The sequence below is a fragment of the Megalobrama amblycephala genome, linkage group LG21 (assembly GCF_018812025.1).
Source record: "Megalobrama amblycephala isolate DHTTF-2021 linkage group LG21, ASM1881202v1, whole genome shotgun sequence".
NCBI classification, from domain to species: Eukaryota; Metazoa; Chordata; class Actinopteri; order Cypriniformes; family Xenocyprididae; genus Megalobrama; species Megalobrama amblycephala.
The window spans coordinates 27,533,478-27,554,687 of NC_063064.1; the positions used below are offsets into that span (position 1 = coordinate 27,533,478).

The 21,210-nt window shown below is 35.6% G+C and overlaps 1 protein-coding gene across 1 annotated transcript; it reads left to right on the plus strand.

The window, feature by feature from the left end:
• Window positions 1–1,648: 1,648 nt before the first annotated feature.
• Window positions 1,649–21,039, plus strand: LOC125256853 (inter-alpha-trypsin inhibitor heavy chain H3-like). Its single transcript, XM_048173113.1, has 20 exons — window positions 1,649–1,796; window positions 3,122–3,285; window positions 3,496–3,600; window positions 3,889–4,057; window positions 4,182–4,292; window positions 4,374–4,502; window positions 4,656–4,772; window positions 5,674–5,842; window positions 6,066–6,176; window positions 6,444–6,625; window positions 6,794–6,973; window positions 14,844–14,971; window positions 15,063–15,244; window positions 16,122–16,166; window positions 16,652–16,690; window positions 16,800–16,904; window positions 17,806–17,983; window positions 20,423–20,568; window positions 20,654–20,738; window positions 20,833–21,039. The coding sequence occupies exons 1-20, from the start codon at window positions 1,725–1,727 to the stop codon at window positions 20,945–20,947; spliced, it is 2,532 nt and encodes an 843-aa protein (XP_048029070.1). The 5' UTR covers window positions 1,649–1,724; the 3' UTR covers window positions 20,948–21,039.
• The last annotated feature ends 171 nt before the right edge of the window (window positions 21,040–21,210 follow it).

Consider the following 21,210-nt stretch of genomic DNA (forward strand, 5'->3'; position numbering starts at 1 on the left):
ATTGGACAAAAAGTACCTGGGGAATGATGTGACAGTGAGAATTTTTTTTGAAAGAATAGAAGAAAAGATAATGGGATTTTAAATAAATGTAAATTTTTATTTTCTAAAATGTCTTATAGAGGACATGTGTTAATAATTAGTTAGCATGTAATGACCCCCAACCCCCCCCCCCCAAAAAACCTATATTAGTTATTCATTTACAGAGTAGAGCAGCAGCTTTTCAGATAAAATTTGCAAAAATTTCTTAATAGTTGTTTAAATGAGAATTGGAACTTGGCAGCTTCCATTATTTTAAAGAATTTTGAAGGTCTAGGTTTAGACAGATCTAAGTTTTGGATGAACCCTAAAAAGTTAACCCCTTTTTTATTGTAATTAATTTGAAGGGTGGTCACTCTTTAATGTGATGAGGAGTGAGAATACAACCTCCTTATATTGGACTTTACAGGATCCCTTGACTTTTGGCTCATGTATGGTTGTCAAATTAATTTTTTTTTTTTTCCTTGCCTTGAAGGAAATGCTTATTAAGTCTCATGTCAGAACACTTAGAAGCTTAATTCAAATACAGAAGTATAGTTTTAAGCTGGATTTGGCAGAAAAACTGATGTTAAGATCAACACAAATAACAACTCTGTTGTTGAACAAGTGGAAAGAGGCCATTACGGAAGAAGAATTGAAATTGATAAGTGACTTTGTTAAAGGGTTGATTCAGCCAAAGAATGATGATGTTTTCCAAACCTGACCTTATTTTGGAATGTGTAATTTTATTTATTTATTCATTTATTTTAAGTGTAAGATTTTTATTAGGAAGAGAGAGAGTATCTGGAAAAGCAATATATAAATGTTATGTTAAAGTGTTTAACAAAAATAATCTGGATGGTAAAATATGCACACCATGTGTTACACTTGAGTGAACATGTAAGACCTGAATGGGGAGCACTCTATAAGTCACCATTACATAAAAAAACAGGGGACTTACTATGGAGAATTTTGCATGGAACTATAGCTGTTAATGCTTTTGTTTCAGTAATAAATCAAGAGGTAAATCAGCAATGTCCTTGTTTGCAACGAGAAACAGTTTTTCACACTTTCATGTATTGTACAAGGTTGAGACCATATACATTTATTTATTTATTTATTTATTTATTATTTAACACAATTTATTTAGATGTTTTGATGAAGTGTTTTCAATAGAGGTTTTTATTTGTGGTTTTTAATTTTCACTGAAACGTTTTCATGAATGTCAGTTTAATTTTTTACTGGGTCCAGCAAAAATGACAATCTATGCAAGTAGAAAAAATAATTTTAAAAGGAATTCTGATACAGATTTAATAATGCTTTTCAATATTGATGAAATTCAGCATTTAAATTGATTTCTGATAGTATAAAGCAACAGAAAATCTGAAAATTTTAAACTAATATGGTGTAGTCCTTTGGTGTTAAAATATAATCTTAATGTTACTTGTATTGTTGTTGTGCAGTTTGCAAATAAAATGTATTTTTAAAATTCTCTCTGTTTTAATTTAGTATTTCAAAGTTGGTTGCTTATATTGCTTATAGTTGCTTATTACACTTTACATATTTGTATAGCCTATATATGTATAGGTTTCTACCATATAAGGACATGTTTAAAAGGGGCAGTGTCTGTGTCCTGCCTTTGATAACCAATAGCGGCTTCATTACAGTGGTCTGTTTGGTGTTCTTTTTCCATTTCTTCTCAGATCACCATGGACAAAGCTGCACTGAGACTAACTTTGTTTGGCCTTCTGTTCACTTGTGTCAACTTGGCTGCTAACAAGGTAAATCAACAGGTTACAAACACAGTGCATTTGGGGAAAATACTTGATTTCTCAATATTCTTGACTTACAAGCTGTTATTCTCCACTAGTATATACTAAATCATAAAGAATTTAGTACATTGCTTGGCCAAAAAAAAAGTCGATTGGATTTGGATTTTAATAGGCAAATACTTAAAAGGATGGATCATTATTACAGCGATTATTATTTTACTAGCATGTTATGTGTTTGGCATACTGTAGGTTCTTTTAACCCTAATGGAGTGTGTAGCTGTGTATCATGACCATATTCCGGGATGACAATGTCAGGATTCATCAGGCACAAACTGTGAAAGAACTGTTGGGAGGGAGCTTGAAGAATCATTTTCGCACATGAATGGGCACTGACCTTAACCTCAGTGTAAGATTTTGGGATGTGCTGGAGGAGACTTTTAAGAGAGCTCACCTCTTGCATTGTCAATACAAGATCTTGACCAAAAAAACACCTCTCGATGGAAATAAATGTTGTGATGTTATTTCCATCAAGAGGTGCATCAATTTTTGGTCAAGATCTTGTATTGAGAATGCAAGAGGTGAGCTCTCTTTAAAGTCTCTTCCAGCACATCCCAAAGACTTTCAAGTGAAATTTAAGTCTGGACTCAGAGGTGCCAATTCATGCATGAAAATCATTCTTCATGCTCACTGAACCATTCTTTCACAATTTTAACCCCGGTGAATCTTGACATTGTCATCCTGAAATATGGCCATGATGTGTCTTTCTCTAGTTGTTGTAAAAGAAAAGCTACACGCTCCATCTTTGAGGGTTAAAAAAAAAACGTTTCCATACATATAACCTGCTAGAAACTGCAATAATTATCCATTCATATATTAAGTATATAATTCATAGTATTTGTCTATTAAAATCCAAAAAACTTTTTTTTTTCTTTTTTTTTTTTGTCCGGGCAGTGTATATAGAATATAGAATAATGTATAAAAAAATATATATTAAATATTAAAGGTACTTAAGAGAGAGGTAAGCAAAAAAATACATAATGAATACACCCTTGGACATATTCATTTGTCCATAATTTAACTCGACATTCAATATCTCAGTATTGAACTGAAATTGATCCGCTTACGCAAGTGGCTCCAAAAAATGTGTAACTAACTGATCGTGTTTGAGGAGAAATTCCACATTAGTTTGTTTGGGGATGTTTTGTTTTCTAAGGTCAATACGTTTGACATCTGTTTGAGTGTTCTTGCTGTATTAGCTGGCACCATTAACAACAATATCAACCTGTCCTATAAGCCTGTAATGAGAGCACTGTTACTTGTTCACTTTAATACAGAAACAAGATATAGATATTTACAGCTTCCACATTAGCTCTACGATCACCAACCGCTACGCTACCACGGTCATCACAAGCCGTGTGAAAAACCTGTTAACTCAATCTCAAGAGATCCATTTTGAGGTCAAGATACCCAAGAATGCATTCATCAGCCAGTTTAAAATGTAAGTAGTAAATACACAATGAAATCCAAAGCATTAAAATGTTCAAGCAATAGTAAAACATTCTCTTTCACTCATATACTATTCATATATAAACAGCCAGACTTACCTAATGTAAATTAAACTATTAACAATTTAGTGCATTTATTTTAGCTTCTACCATTTGTCTAATAACCCCAGTTTCCTTTCTGATTACTGTACTTTCTACATTAGGACCATTGAGGGAAAGACATATGATGGAGTTGTGAAGGAAAAAGAGGAAGCTCAGAAGGATTACAGAAGAGTAGCATGTCTAGGGAAAAGTGCTGGACTGGTCAGGTACTTGGTATTTTAAAAAGAAGATGATTCCTGTAGCTCAAATGGTAGAGCATGGTACTAGCAATGCCAAGGTCAAGATTCCCAGGGAATGCATGGACTGATTTTAAAAAAAATGTAAAAAAATAAATAAATTTTTTTGGCTTCCTTCAATGCAATGCAAGTCACTTTGGTTAAAAGCATCTGCCAAATGTGTAGATTTATGTAAAAATGTAAATGTAAAATATAAATTTCTTCAGCATTAAATAACATTCAATTTAGATGGATAAAATGTATTTATTATTTATTTAGTTTCAGTGCTGTTGGAAGGACTTTTGAAGACTTTAAAACATCAGTGACAGTAGCTGCTCAGAGTAAAGTGACCTTTGAGTTGACCTACGAAGAACTGCTAAAGCGGCGCCATGACAAATATGAGTTACTCATCAATGCCCAACCGATGCAGCCGGTGGCAGATTTCAAGGTATGAAAAAAACAAAACAAATCAAGATTGTTATAATGAAGATTTGTAGATTATTTGATTTTTATTCATTATAATGAAAAATAAAGCAAAATGTATATATATATTTTTTTTAAATTTTGGCTAGATTGATGTACACATCCATGAGAATCCAGGAATTACTTTCTTGGAGGTCAAAGGTGGTTTGAACACTAAGGATCTGGCCAACGCTGTCTCACCCTTAAAATTAGAAAAAGATGTAAGAAATAGATAAAATTTTAAATATGACAAAATGTTAAAAATGATTAAATATGTGAAAACTGCTGTTTTGCAATCTTAGGCATGGGTGAATTTCTACCCCACTCGTGACCAGCAAACAAAGTGTGATGATTGTAGTGAAAATGGTCTGAATGGCAACCTGATCATTACATATGATATTAAGAGATTAAATCAAAGAGGAGATCTGAAGGTATCTTTTTAAAAAATTTAACTTATTTAAATTTAAACTCACGTCTTCAACTGGAAAGTGTTCATACTGACAGCTGTATACAGCAACAAAAAGACCTGAAACATTCATTTTTATTAAATATCACTCCCACTTATCACCTGTCCTCTTTTTCAGGCTTTAGAAGGCTATTTTGTCCACTGCTTCGCACCTACAGATATTCAGTACATTTCCAATAATGTGGTGTTTATTATTGACCGGAGTGCCTCCATGTCGGGCAAAAAAATGGAGCAGGTGATTTTTTTTTTAAAGGGGTGATTCACTGTTTTTTTTTTTTTTTTTAGGCTTGGTTGTGTTTATGGGGCACATTTTAATTACATTTTACTTAATGCTTAAAAAAAATTACTGCTGTTTATGTTAGCTTTCAATATACAGTTTAAAGATTTACTGTAGCTGAATACATCACTAAGTAGTAGTGTTTTTGTAAAGGTATTGTTTATTTTATAGCATGAACAACTGTTTGTCTATGAACATAGTACTTTGTTGGTGATTTTTGGCTTTTGTTGGAGAAGTATAGAATTTAGCTAACTGGCTAACGAAGCCAATCCGCATTGGTCTTTGTTTACGTCCTTGATGCAAACAAAAAATAGAAACAGAACTATACATTTGTACAAACCATAAAAAACTTACAGTTTGGGGCACATAAACAGCAGCATCTGCTTTTAAAGTGGGAACTGCTTCATCTTTCAGCAATAGCCTTTGTGCAAATCCAGCATTGAACTCGTGTAGATTCTGGAAGTCTTCCGTATTGCCGCATGACATGGCTTCGCCCACTTTGTTGCGTGTTCCTGGGGACGGGGTTTAAATTGCAGGGTTTATGATGTCACCAACCTTGTTGAAAAAGCTTGTTGTAGTTCAAACCGGTCGTAATTGTAGGCATTACAATGTAATAACTTTAAAAGACAATATCTCCGTTTGCATTTAACTTTCAGCGCTATAACTTTGCAGATACTGTTTGTGCTCAAGCAGCAACATTACACACTAACTAAAGTTAAAAAAGTGAAATCGCAATGAACCACCCCTTTAAGTCATTTCTCCTTTTGTGTTTTACTTAGTGAATTGTTGAATCATAGAATAAATTATTATAATTTTTCATATAGTTATGGCTTCATAAATTGGAATCATTATGTTTTAGACTCGTTTTGCAATGCTGAAGATTTTGAGTGACCTTGCAGAGGATGACCACTTCGGATTGATTACATTCAATGATCAAATTCAAACCTGGAAACCTGAACTTCTCAAAGCCACTGAAGGAAATGTGGAAGAAGCAAAGATGTTTGTGAAGGGGATTACAAGTGGAGGAAGTAAAGTATTCACCATCAGCCAATTGAACAAAAGCATTTTAGAGAAAAAAAAACCCTCAAAAGAAAATTACCTAACTGACACGATTTCAATAGTAGCATGGCCAAATCTTTAATTGTAAAGCAACTAAAACTGATCTAAAATATTACACCTAGACATCCTAATGACTTATGACCACTCTAGTTTAAGTAAATGACCTTTATTTGTAAAATTAATTTTTTTCAGACACAGACATAAATGCTGCAGTGCTAAAAGCTGTGGACATGATCAACAAACACCATCAAGAGGGATCTGCATCCATCCTGATCCTGTTGACTGATGGAGATCCTACTACAGGCACAAAACAACTGATTCACTAATGCACACACATATTGATAGTTATATTGATAGTTTAGGGTTAAGTACTGTGCATGAGATACTCTACATATACACACAGCGCAATCTTTTCAGAAAAAAAATGTGTGCGCACTATGATCCAGTAGCCTACACTATCCTGGAGTATGCATTAAGCAGTACGATGTCTGCTTTTCTTCAACATCATGCCTAAAACCAGCTTCCTTTTTGTGTGTGTGTGTGTGTGTGTGTGTGTGTGTGTGTGAAAAGGTGAGACCGACCTAGTGAAGATTCAGAAAAATGTGAAAAAGGCCATTGATGGAAAATTTCCTTTATACTGTTTGGGTTTTGGGTTTGGTGTCACCTTTGCGTTCCTGGAGAAGTTGTCATTGGAAAATAACGGTGTTGCTCGCAGGATCTATGAGGATTCTGATGCTGATCAACAATTGCAGGTCAGATTTAAAAAAAAAAAAAAAAAAACTCTTTTTAGGGTAGCGACTTGGGTTTGAGTCCAGTTTGGGTCATTTCCCAATGTGCCATTTTCTGTTTCCAGTGCTAATCATATAATTAAGTTAAATTGTGTAAATACAATATATACAGAAACAATTTTATAATGGTAGGACTTCTACAAGGGAGTGTCCACTCCACTCTTGACTGATGTCCAGCTTAGCTACCAAGGAGTTGCCGATTTAACCCAAAACACTTTCAGCCATTACTACAGTGGTTCTGAGATTGTGGTGGCTGGTCGTATCATTGACAACAGTTTGGACAGTTTCACCTCTGAAGTCACTGCATTATCGGTAAGATAACCACTACCCGTCCTTTTATATCCAGGCTTTTTATGACCTACTTTTATTAGACTGTATTGTATTCTACTGTGTCTATGATGGGTGTGTGCTGTTATGTTGTATTCTGTGATGGTAATTGGATTATTTATTGTTATTTATTTTTTTTATTCTTTTTATATTATCGTTATGTTTGCTTGTAAGGTGTCCTTGGGTGTTATGAAACGTGCTGTTAAATAAAGTGCATTATTATTATTATTAGTAGTAGTAGTAGTAGTAGTAGTAGTATTACAGCAGGGATGGGCAACGTCGGTCCTGAAGTGCCGCTGTCCTGTAGAGTAGAGTTTAGCTCCACCCCTAATCAAACACACCTGAACAAACTACTCATTTTTTTCAGGAATACTAAGGCTACATTTCCACTGGCACAAAAAAAAGTTTTTTTTACTCGCATCTGACACAGATCGTAATTTGTTGCACATGTGTAAACACAAAATTCTGCACTGGATCCAATTTTTTCACATCTGATCTGAGTCATTCCAAATCTTAAAATCATACAGCCACTTAGGGCTGGACAATAATTCAATATCAATATATATCGCGATATAATTTTTTTCGATAACGGTGATATGATTTTTAAACACATTTCCGGTATTTCGATATATACATAACAGCATTTCTTAGGCGCAGCCGTTAGAAAGAGCAGAACGCGATTGGCTATTTGCGTGATGACGTACACCACAGAGACATGCAGCCACCAGCCAGTGCTCAGCAGTTGTAAACTAAACCTGCGTCTCAATCAGCTCCCTAGTTCCCTAGGTCGTGAATCAGTATATCATGAAAGTGAATGTGGCTGATTCCCTGATCAGTGCCCTGATTACTGAACTAGGGAGCTGATTGAGACACACGGTAAGATCAAACACGAACGCGGCAAGTTTTACAAAATGAGTACACCTGATGCAAATGCGACGGAACAAGCTTCCACAACTTGATGAAATATGTGTGCATAACTACACCGTGCTGGTTAATGTTTGGTGCAGGAGAATGTGTGAAATAAAAACTTTAAACACGGATACTTTATTCTGTATGAACTATGTGCCACGTGGCTAGTGTTATAAAACTCATCGCGGAGCTCCGCGCTGAAACCGAGCATATGCGCGCTCCGCCTGTTTATTTTTCATGTGTTCGTATTCAAACTTCAGTTCTGACCGCATCGCGAACAAAATACAAACAACACACGTGCTGCTGTGCTGACTAAAACGGCTCGCATGTTTGAACGCAGCTAGAGCAGGCAAAGGTGAATGAGCAGCACTTTTGTGATATTTGAATTCTCCGCTGTAATGCGATCTTATGCGAACATATTTTCCATTTGTGCTGGTAGATTACAGCAAAACAATCCACTTCCGAGAGAAGTTATGCTTCCTCATGCATAATACCGCAATTATAATCTTATGCATACTACAGCGCAGTAATTGGATTAAATGAGCTTTATGTCATGAATATATATGTCGAGATTCGCTCGAAACGGTCTACGTCAGCACGTTCGACCATGCCCATACTTGGGCCGAAAGTACACGATTACGTTTCAAACAGGAAGACAGAAATCGCTCTGAAAATGCAAAAATAACTATTTTTCACTTTCACTTTTCACCTTTAGTGTTTTCAATGATGTGCAGCCTGTACATATCTGTTTACATGTTTTGGGGTTTCATGACCCTTTAAAGAATAATAAAATCAGCCTATGTTATAGTTTAATGTTAAATATATTAATATTACTAAAGTAATATTCACTAAAGATTAGTCTTATGTTTATTTTTATGTTTGTATGAAGGCTAAATACAAATAAAAGCTGAACATAAATTTATTTGTACTGTTTTTATTTCTAAAATATTATATAGTTTTATAGGAAGAGATTTCATAGATTTGGCAAATTCATTTTTCAGACATTTGTAGGTACAGACATCCGTTGTGGCCGTTCTTGGCAGTTTTTCTGAGGCTATTATATAGTTCAGATATCGGAATTATATCGTATCGACCGAAATTAAGAATTATATCGTGATATAAATTTTGGCCATATCGTCCAGCCCTACAGCCACTGCTGTAAAGGGTTCAAATATGCAAAAAAATCCTTGAAAACTGAAGAATCTGCAGGACATGGAGGATTTTTCTGAAGAACAGGGGCCGTATTCACAAAACATCTTAAGGCTAAAAGTAGCTCCTAACTTGCTGATTTAGGAGAAACTCTTAAAAATAATGGGCGTATCAGTCCTAATTTTAGGAGTCCTAAATTTTTGCTCTAAGAGTATTTCACAAAGCATTTTATCGCTAAAACTAGCTCCTAAATCTGTGAAACATTAGGAGTAGCCAAGAGGACACCTAAATCACTAAGACCAAATCACAAACAGTCCTAATCCACCCAAAGACTCTGAACACCACTGAGGCAATAGTGATAGAGCCTTGGGTGCTGAACTTTTCCTTCATAAATGCAATACATTTTGATTTATAGATTTGAATCTACGATGAGACGCAAAAAATAAATCTTTAATTAATAAATATTGATTACCTGTGCCAGTGGTTTTTATAAGTTCACACTTGATTGAATAGAGTAAAACATATATAAGCGTATTTGTTGTTCTGTCCAAAGGGATCGAGGACTCCGGGCTTGGAATTTAGCCCAAACCCAAAGTTCTCCTCAAATCCCCAGCGGAGAGTGAGGAGCGGGGTGGCGGAGGGATAGATAGGTATTTTATTTTGACTATGGGAACATTTTCATTAATAAAAACCTTTATTTAAATAGGGCAACATTTGTATTTTAAAACCTTTATTTTAATATGGAAACATGACACCTCATTCTACAATATTTCTATGATTAAATTGCTGACTCCTCCCCCATCGCTGTGTGTGTGTATTCTCCATAGCAACGAGGTCAACCCCGCCCTTACTCTTAGCTTAAGACTTCAGTCTATTCCTTAGTAAAAGTTTGTCTCAGCAGCTTTGTGAATAGGTTTTAAGAGAAAACTCTTAGCTAAGAACTTTTACTGCTATTTAGGAGAACTCTTAGTGGTAAGATAAAATGTTTTGTGAATACGGCCCCTGAGCTCAGATTAACTGCTCAGATTTGTATGCTCTCTCTTATTTTGTTAAAATTATTCACATTTTCACAGATTCTGCAAGGGGTTCCCAAACTTTCGCATACCACTGTATCTTACAGCAGTGTGTCTCAAACAAGTGTCTCAGAGCAGCCACCGAGCGAACGCACAGAGTAACGTTATAACATAATTTTCAACACACTCGGATGTATCTAATAAAACAGAGCTGTGTTACCTCATACTCGTGACCAGAAAAGTGAAAGTTTTCACAGGCACTGGCGACTGTGTCATAATAAAATTTCCGCTGCTCGTGAGGCATATGAAGGCCCTTTCACACAGGACGCGGTATGTGCTGCGCTCGGGTTCAGCGCAGCGCTTCAGATACAAAGCGATTTGCGCTACGCTGGCCAGAGCACAGTGGGTGGAGTTTTCCAAACTTGTAGCGGGAGCTCTATAAGTTTAAATTAGTCAAATGATTGTTGTTCCACCTTTCGGTCAGTAGCAAAGTATAAGTCCCGTGCTAAGAAGCGAGCGATAGCACTAGCCCTGCTTGTAAGAAGAAAGAGAACAGCTCTTGACAGTGTCTTGTAATGTCTCCATGACACAGCTTTTCTCCCGATCTCTATGTGACCAGCAAACTTGTATCGTATAGCTCTGGAAATTCCAGCATAGTAAATAGCATCCATTTTGCTTTCCGATTGTTTGGATGCCCCGTTGTTATTGGTCGCGCGGTAATCATCACAGAGCGCAGCGGCAAAAGTTGAACTATTTTTAAAGCGGAACTCAGTAAGATTTGTGAAGCTCCCCCTACAGGTTCCTTCAGTGAATCACACTGTCGTAAATACTCCAAGCGCAGCTCTGGACTACAACGCTCAACAGCGCAGTAGTTTTGCAAATACAGTACAAGAAATCTCGATGGAGGTGGGCAGGGGTTAAATTGGGATTTGTTATGTGGGGGGGGGGGGGGGGGGCTCTGTGGTTTCAGGTGTGCATGTGTACGCAAAGACTACAAAATCGTATGATTTGACAAACTGTAAAATATAACAAGTTGAGAGAGCCCACTGCTATTGACACTAAAATGCAAATCAAAATCATTCTATAGATGCTGGTAGTGTGCAAAGCTACATCTGATGACAATAAAATCTTTCTGTAGGCCTGTGCCTTCTCCTTTGTGTCAGTATCAAATAGAAGAGTGATGCTACCATTAAAGGAGAGAATATAAATACAAAATACAGAGTTTGACATTAAGCCTGGTTTTGTGCTTGTTCTTTGGACAACTAAATTGGTCATTTACTTGTCAGAGTAAAAAACTAGCTTGCCTGGAAATAAAATAGGATTTTTGTTGTGTGTTGTCAATCTAATTTATTCTGAAACAAGTAACATCAGTGTTTTATCAGTAGTGACATATTTAAATCTGCATATTTATGTTATTTCAAATTCTTACATTTGATAAATTAAAATAGTAAGACACTATAGGGCTGTTACCAAATAAAACAATTTACACTGAAAAAGTACAACTGCATTCAGTAATGTTATAATATTCTTTAAATATTTTTGAATATACAAATAAGAAATGTTGGTGGGAAATTTATACTTTTAAACATGAAATTAAACCGCCAGTAGATGGCGGCAAGTGACTGTCTTAATGAGTAAGCCACTGAGGCATGAGTTATTGCAACATAACTGAGTTTCTTTGTGTGAACAGAGCTTATTTGTTTTGAATTCTCCTCAAGAGGTTATGTGCGCCTCAACAGCGCAAATATCACCGCCAGTACGTTACTTGTATCCACTATCAATGGTCACTTAAGCTAAATGAATCATTCTCGCGTTTTGGTTGTTATTGACAGTTTAATCAAGCTACTTATCTGGTCAGGCAAGTAAAATTCTCTTTCACATCAAAAAATCCACTTGTCCCGCAGTCCAGGACAAGTGTATGTAGAGCCCTGGTAAGCCTATGTGCCGGGGCTCAGCCCCGGACGGCCCCGGCCCAATTTAACCCCTGGAGGTGGGTAATTTTCAAAATTGTCTTATAAAGTCATAATATATACATTGTTTTTGAATTACTGTAAAGCATTTTGTCACTCTCGCGTGAACGTGAACATGAGGCGAGATTGTGTCGGGTCGGCGCAGCTCAACTTGCAAGTGCTGTTTTCTGGCGTAGACGTGCCAGAGGGGGTTAGTGCACGCCTCAAACACACCACTACAAGTCAATTAACCATCGTAAGGACTTAGAAAACTATTTACGAAGGTAAAAAAGTTACTTACTTCTGCTTTAACTTTGACTGCGGTGTGCATGCAAGCTGCGCTCCGCTGCGTGTGCGCTTTGGTCGACGCAGCAACGAACTGTCCTTGTGCGGCGCAATCCATTGAAATAAATGGGTTTCATAGCGCAGTGCATACCGCGTCCTGTGTGAAAGGGCGATGGCGCCTGCAGCCGTACGGCTGTACGCACTGTGCGTACCATGAGAGGGCGCTAATTAATGGCGTTTTTATTTTTTACATAATTTTTAAATTGATAATTAAAATCTATCTGCATACACTCATGACATATTAAGAGAGCAAGAGAGAATGAAAATAAATAAAGGTGTGCGTTTGTGTGTTGTAGAAATGTGTTTATGTGCGTGCATGGGTGGGCGTGGGGGATATGGGTGAAAAGAAATCTGATTGGTTAGTTTAGTTTTGTGGGGGTTTTTTCCACTCATGAAAAATGTTACAGATAGTTCATGTTTAAAAACAGGCTGAAAACGAGTAAACGCTCTCTAAAACAGCTAAATTCGACTGAAACATTTGCAAAAAAGCCTAAAACTAGGGATGGAGAAATGAAGCCTATTAAATCTTTGAAGCTTTTCTCTAAGCGTGTGTCTCAATCAGCTCCTTAGTTCAGTAGTCAGGGCACTGATCAGGGTATCAGCCACATTCACTTTCATTATATACTGATTCACGACCTAGGGAGCTAGGGAGCTGATTGAGACACAGGGTAAATGTTTCGGGAAAGGTTAGCATCAAGAGTGTCGAAAACAGCGCCATCTTGTGGCAGGTAAAATGTACGGCACCCATAAACTTGAGTGCGCAATTCTGTTTTATCCATTAAGCACAAACAAAATCCATAATATAATTCACATAATAAAGTTTGGCAATAGATGAAATGGATCAACAAAAACAATAATTAGGCCTCTAATAATAATAATAATACTAATGCATACTGAGTTGTTTGAGGCAAGTAAATTGTGCTGTTATTTTATTGTAAATATACTGTTTATATGACAGAACATGATGTAGTATAGGCTACAGGCTTATATATTTAAAATGTTTAGTAAATGGACTTGAACTTCCATATGGTCTGGGTTCAAAACATTCTGACACGCAAAGTGAAGTTTCACTTGACTAGAAAAAATGCGAGGATCGTTTCTCTGAAAACAATACCCACATTTCGGGACAAAGCTGCTCAGAGACAACGTAAAAAACAAAACAAAACAAAAAATGCAAGAAGCATTAAGCACATCAAAGTGCAGTTACATGCATCAGATTTGTGGTGAACATGAAAGAGACAGTCGATCACTCCATTTGTACAGCATTAGATCGTTCCCACCAACTCACTGATTGATCGGGTTTTTGCGGACAGTGGTTGGGCTAGTTCTGTGTGTACCCTGAGATAAAATCCTGCAGGTGCCCCTGTGAAAGGGCGTGTGTTGCGCAATCGCTCCAGCGGCCTCGTTCAGCTCCCACAACACCCGGTCCTGCTCTGCTTCATACTACAGTAACGTTAATAATCACATCCATGAACATGATTTGTTCCCGAGTCCCTATTCTTTTGCACCGTCCGTTGAGATGGAGACCACATGCACATTTTGTATGTCTCCCTCATCTATCACACCTGATTCAACTCATGAGCTCATTAGTAGAGACTGCAATACCTGAAATGGGTGTGTCAGAAATAGGGAGACATGCAAAATGTGCAGGGCTGGGGGTCCTCCAGGACAGGTTTGGGAACCACTGGAATACAGGTTTGGAATGACTTAAAGGGTTAGTTCACCCAAAAATGAAAATTCTGTCATTTATTACACTGATTCATTTGTGCTCCGATGCTTCATGAAGCAGTGTTTTGAAATCGGCCATCACTATATAAGTCATTATTTTGTTTTTTTGGGGCACCAAAAATATTCTCGTCGCTTTATAATATTAATATTGAACGACTGTAGTCACATGAACTGATTTAAATATGTTTTTAGTACCTTTATAATTCTTGAGAGAGGAAGTGTCATTGCTCCCTATGCAGGCCTCACGGAGCCATCGGATTTCAACTAAAATATCTTAATTTGTGTTCCGAAGATTAACAAAGGTCTTACGGGTGTGGAACGGCATGAGGGTGAGTAATAAATGACAGAATTTTCATTTTTGGGTGAACTAACCCTTTAAGGGTGAGTAAATAATGACAGACATTGTCATTTTTTTGTGACCATGATTCCTTTTAAACCTCTAGAGGTGTTCAGCGCACTAGATCAGGGTTCCTCAAATCTGGCCCTGGAGGTCCAATGTCCTGTAGAGTTTAGTTCAGACCCTGAACAAACTTTTTCTAGTAAGTTTCTAGTATCTCTGAAGAAGTTACATTATTACGCCATTAGATGGGGGCAAAGAGTCACTTTTATATTGAAATTTGATGTGATTATCTTGTTCAGGTGTGTGTTTGATTAGGGTTGGAGCTAAACTCTGCAGGGCAGTGGCACTCTACATCCAGATTTTAGGAACCCTGCACTAGACCATCAAAATTTAAATTTCTGACCTTTTATGTTCTGTTCCAGAAAAGAACTGAAAGGGTATATAATATTGAAATACCTATAGGGAAACTAAACAGTGACAAACCTGGACAGAAGAACTTTATTGAAAGATTATGGGCCTTCCTTACAGTAAAGCAGCTACTGGAGAAAGAGTAAATATACATATTTCTGTACTTCTTTTATCTCTGTATGTATGAACCATAGTATTACTGAATCTTCATTTGTGGGTTTTCTGTATGTCAGAGTGACTCTACAAGGCCAGGAAAAATACAATGCAAAGAACAAAGCCCTTGAGCTTTCTCTGAAGTACAAATTTGTCACGCCGCTTACATCAATGGTGGTCACCAAACCCCAGGATCAGCAAATCCAGGTTGTCCACAAACCCAAAGAGGGAGAGAAACCAACTATTTCACCAACATCATCATGTAAGATAAAATAAGGATAAAGAGCTGTTGGATATGTATTTGTTTGTATGAGAATAATCTTCACACCATGATATTGCTAGTGAGCATTGTTTCTCCTGTTGCAGCAAAATTAAAGTCCATGTCCAGTTATGGAAGGTCTTCAGGATTATGTCCTACATTTCCAAACCTGTTCCCACATCTTATTTTAAAAACTAATACAAACAGCATAAAATGTATAAAGACCTGCTAGAACAATATGACCATTACTTATTTTATGAAAATTGTGACTGTATGCAATATGCATTTGCCACACAACGCATCACTTCCCATGCTGTTCAAAAGTTTGCGGTCAATAAGATTGTTTAATGCTTTAGGGATGCATGAAATTATGCATAGAAAGATTTAAAACAAAAAACAACAACAACAACAAAAACATAGTACTGTTTCCCCAAAAAATGTAAGCAGCACAACGGTTTCCAACATTGATAATAATCAGAAATGTTTCTTGAGCAGCAAATGATCATCATTATAATGATTTCTGAAGGATCATGTGACACTGAAGACTGGAGTAATGATGCTGAAAATATACTGTAGGAATAAATTACATTTAAAACATAGTCAGCGTTGGTTGAAGGCAATAATGGGAAAGTCAGGATCTTTTTATAATAAAACTCAAAATAACACAATACACAGGTAACTGGAACAGGCAAAACATGAACAGAACAACACAATATAAACTAACTCAAAACAGAACCTAACCATGACAAAAACAGAAAAAAGATTTTTAAATTGTAATGATATTTCACAATATTGCTGTTTTTACTGTGTTTTTGATCAAATAAATGCAGCTTTAGTAAGAATGAAAGATTTCTTTCAAAACCTTTTAAAAATCTTACAGACGGGGTACCCTGTATTGTTGAGGGAGGAGCAGCAGCAGCAGGAGGTACTGTATCACTTCTCTTTCAATTACCGTTATTCATGTGACATTGAAATCCTCACTCAAACTTAATTCTAATTCTCTTATCTTTCATTATAGCCTCCTGAGACCCAAAGAAATTTCTTTTTTGTAAATTTAGTTTTTTTTCTTAAATCATTAAATTGTTTGCAGTATAAATCTGAATTTTGTTTTATTAATATTTTATGATATGTCCTATGTAGAAGACACCCGAAGAGGAGACTATAATCAAAATAATGTTTTCTATTTTCTATTCAGTATACAAGTCCATTTTTAGGTTCCAGGCTATTTTTTTCTAAAACTTGTCATTTGTAAAACAGATATGAGAATAATGTTGGAAAACGATGCTTAGAAAATGTTTATGTTTTGCATTTTTGTATGCATCCAGTGCCTGCATGTGAATTTTTCATGATTATATTTCCATATTTCCTTTCATGATCTAATTTCCATGCCAAATTTTTACTCTGTTTTAGTCATAATCTTTGAACCAGCAGAGCCAACCTCTCCTCCATGTACGTGAGTCTTATTTATGTATTGTTTTTATCTTGTATAGTGCATCTGGTTTTCATCTGACATCATATTTTGCTATTTTCATTTCTTCTTTCTCTTTTGGTACCTCAGTGAAGAGCATTAGGATTTTGAAATCTTCTGGTAATGCTAAGCCACTTTGTTACGATGTTCATCGTGTTGCTCAGAAATTCAGACTCCTACAAAATGACCAATCAGGTCAGATATCCAGCGTGTTCTAGTACAGTTTAGTTAAATGAACAGTATTATTTCATTGTTTTTATTTTTTCATTTCTATTTAAGGGGTTAGTTTTCCCAAAAAGGAAAATAATGTCATTTATTACTTACCCTCATGTCGTTCTACACCGTAAGATCTTCATTCACCTTCGGAACAAAAATTAAGATATTTTTGATTAAATCTGTTGGCTCAGTGAGGCCTGCATTCACAGCAATGGTATTTCCTCTCTCAAGATCCATAAAGGTACTAAAAACATATTTAAATCGATTCATGTGAGTACAGTGGTTCTACCTCAATATTATACTTTGAAGTGAGGAGAATATTTTTTTTTGTGTGCCAAAGAAGGACTTTTTAACAATATCTAGTGATGGCCGATTTCAAAACACTGGTTCATTAAGCTTCGAAGATTTACAAATCAAATCAGTGGTTCAGAGCGCCAAAGTCACGTGATTTCAGCAGTTTGGCAGTTTGATACGCAATCCGAATCACTGATTCGACACAAAAGATTTGTAAAGCTCCGAAGCAGTGTTTTGAAATCGTGCATCACTAGATATTGTTAAAAAGTCATTATTTTGTGTTTTTTGGCACACAAAAAATATTCTTGTTGCTTTATAATATTAAGGTTGAACCACTGTAGTCACATGAACTGATTTAAATATGTTTTTAGTACCTTTATGGATCTTGAGAGCGGAAGTATACTGGCAATAGAGGCCTCAATGAGCCATCGGATCAAAAATATCTTAATTTGTGTTCCGAAGATGAACAAATGTCTTACGGGTGTATAACAACATGAGGGTGAGTAATAAATTACATTATTTTAATTTTTGGGTGAACTAACGCTTTACGCACAATCTCACAGAGATGTTTGTCTATACTCTGCAGAGTTTTCTATGAATGGACAGCTTGAGACAGTTGGAGGGAAAGGCTTCAGTCAGATTGCAATTCATTACAAAACGCATCACCATCTGCTGCTCAGCACTAGTGAGATTTCCTACTTTGATGGACAGGACACTGTGAAGTTTTCATGGGATCAAGGCCTCACTCACCATGAGACAGAACAGTAATATGCTTAAACTGTTTGTTGAATAAATCTTCAAGAATATTTTTTAACACAACTATAAAAAACACATATTGTGTTCAAATGTTAATTTGAGAATTTATATAATGTTATTATAAACTTAATTTATAGCTCCTTTTAACACAACTTTTTGTGATATTGAGGTAGAATTCATTCATCAATTAAGGGCCAGTCACAAAAACAAACTATAACGATGGCTATAGCATATTTGTATCAAAACTGATGCACGATAACACTCTGTTTAAGCATGCTGTAGTTTTGTTTTCTGCCGCTTCAATGCTGCCTTCATGTGCTATCTAGATAGCTTTATGATGATTTTGGAATTTAGGTCAAATACAGGCTTTTTCACTGTGTATAAAACATACAAAATGCTTCAAATAGTTATTCATATATATAAATGTGCTACTTTAACGACAAAACAAGGCAATGTAGCTGTTGTGGGAAAAGTTAATAGAATACCAGTCACAGCAGCAATTGTTCTCCCCTTCAGCCATGTTTCTTCATTTTGACCCGAGTGCTCATCAGAGTGGTCCGAGACCTTAGGACTTTTGTCATACTTGAACCACGAATACACACACACACAAAAATTGATTGGATTCAAGGAGTTCATGTGGTTTTAACAAAAAAAGTGGTAACACTTTACAATAAGGTTCATTTGTTGACATTAATTAAAGTATTAACTAACATGAACTAACCATGAGCAATGCATTTGTTAAAGTAGTTATTAATCTTTGTTAATGTTAGTTAGTAAAAATACAGCTGTTCATAGTTTGTTCATGTTTTTTCACAGTACATTAACTGATGTTAACAAATACAACTCTAGATTTTAATAATGTATTAGTAAACGTTGAAATTAACATTAACAAAGATTAATACATGCTGTAGAATGGCAGTTTATTATTAGTTCATGTTAACTAATGAAAAAAAGTAAAACTCTTCCCTTGTGGGAATAGAATGCAAGGAATTCTTCAGTAAACATACAAAAAACTAAAAATGCTAGAACTTTAACAACAACAACAAAAAATTATGTCTATGTGTATCTGAAGGTCTGCACAGGCTTCAAACTGAAGCCCGAACCCGGCCAGTACCCAAGATCATTTGACCCGACCCAACCCTGGTACTATTAAAGTTTAAGCCTGAACCTGACTCGAAGCTGAAATCTGTCGCTGTATAGAGATATAGGGTACAATGGGGTTTAAGGTGCCACGGGGCAAAAGATTTTATTTTCTTCTAAACCACTAGATGGCACAAAACCTTGCTGCAGCACTTTCCTAAACATCCGCTTTTCAATATGCATGTGCAAATTTGTCTGATCCTTGACTCGATCACGGGCAGTAGTGCAAAGTTGATTCTATAGTAGTTTGATCTAATATTTGATGTTTTTTAAAATGTTGATTTAAGTAGCAAATGAGAATCAATTAAATTAATGTTTGTATTTTCAGATAAAGGGCTTCTTAATGATTTTCAGTTTTGTCCAAGGTAATTCAAGCAACAATTTTCAATAACATACAAAAGAATATGTAAAAGTAAAAAGTGCACCTGTTGTTGGGGAAAAAATGCACAATAATTAACATGATAATGTTAATTATCAGCTGGCTGACTTTAATGGTTGGCATGCATGGCTAGATTCAGATATATTATATATCAAATATTATATATCAAATTGGGTATCAATGTTAGAGATAATCACCATTTATAATGGAACCATCATATTTAAAAATATGATATTAATCATATATAATAAAATATCATTTATTGTTACTATTGTAAATCTATATTAAATATTATGGGATCTCCTTCAATGCTTTCAGAATCTTTACTTTTTAAAATAATTTTGTTTCTGTATTTTTAAAATATATTTTTATATAACATATTTTAGTGACAGTTTATTTATTGAACAAATATGAATCCTTTTATTTATCAAAATAAACAGAAAATAGTACAAACTTTTCTAAAGTGATTCTTCTGAACAAGTATTAACCTAGACATTATTAAAACATTACTGTGTGCCTTTTACCCCATGCTGGGGAGCCTTTTACCTCTTGTGGAGTAAAAGGCGTATATTAAAATGATCTTTCCCTGCTGTATAGTAAATACAACTTGAGAGGTGTTCATGTCCCATTTCCGACTAGGAAACTCACATTTACAATAATACTGATAGCACCTGAAGGCAGCATGCATGCTTGAGCTCTTTAAAGCAGAATGAATCCTGATTGGCTGTCAATGTTTTTATTGATCATCAGCTGGAGAAAAAAATCTTTCTGAAAGTGATTCCAATGATATCATTCCTCTGTGTTGTTTTTGTTATAGCCTAGTTATAGTTGTGGACTTCCCTATTTGAATGATTATTAAAACTTTACCATTATCATTAAAGTTATAGTCATCGCCCATGGTGTGAACAGCCCTTTACTCTGTCAACAGCGTGTCTCTGATTCTGCGGAGTAATGAAATGGATGTTACCATGGGAAACATCCGAGTTGTCATTCTTCTTCATAAGAAAGATGAAAATTTTCTGTGGCCTGCTGTTTGGCAACAGCCAAAAGATGCTGGTTTCACAGGAATCTTAGGTAAGAGAATCACTAATCAATCATTTATATATACATTATGAATCAATAACAAATTTGAATGAATACATAATGATAATATTTTTAGGAGAAGCTGCTATTTCATATGAGGAAATCCCAGGATCATATACACCAACTTTAAAGTTAAAGAACAAGGAAGTGAAGACATCTTGGTAATCAAAAAACATAGTTGAACTTCCATAAAACTGTATTTTATGTTTTTAAATATATTTTTAAATAGGCCTAAGTGTATCTTGTTAATTTCAGGGTGATGGTGACGAACTACAGATTTTCTTTTGCTCCTGTCATTGGATGTTGGCTCGTACCGTTCAATGTTGTTGCGCAGCGGGAGCTCTCTGACTTCACTGTCACTCAGTTGTAGAGTTCAGACAAATTTACTTAATTTTTCTTGTCAGTTTTCATGCTGACCTTAAAAAATGTAACCTATTCTTTAAATAAAATTGTTGAACAATATGATTCTCATCTTTGCCATCATTTCCCTTTGCTTTATTACCACTTCATTAATGTTCTCTATTTGTTGCCTTAGCTGGCAAACCATGTGACAAAATAGCAATTAAAATTACACACCAAAAATGTTATATACATAGCAACTCTTTGATTGGCGCCTTTCTAAATATTGATTGT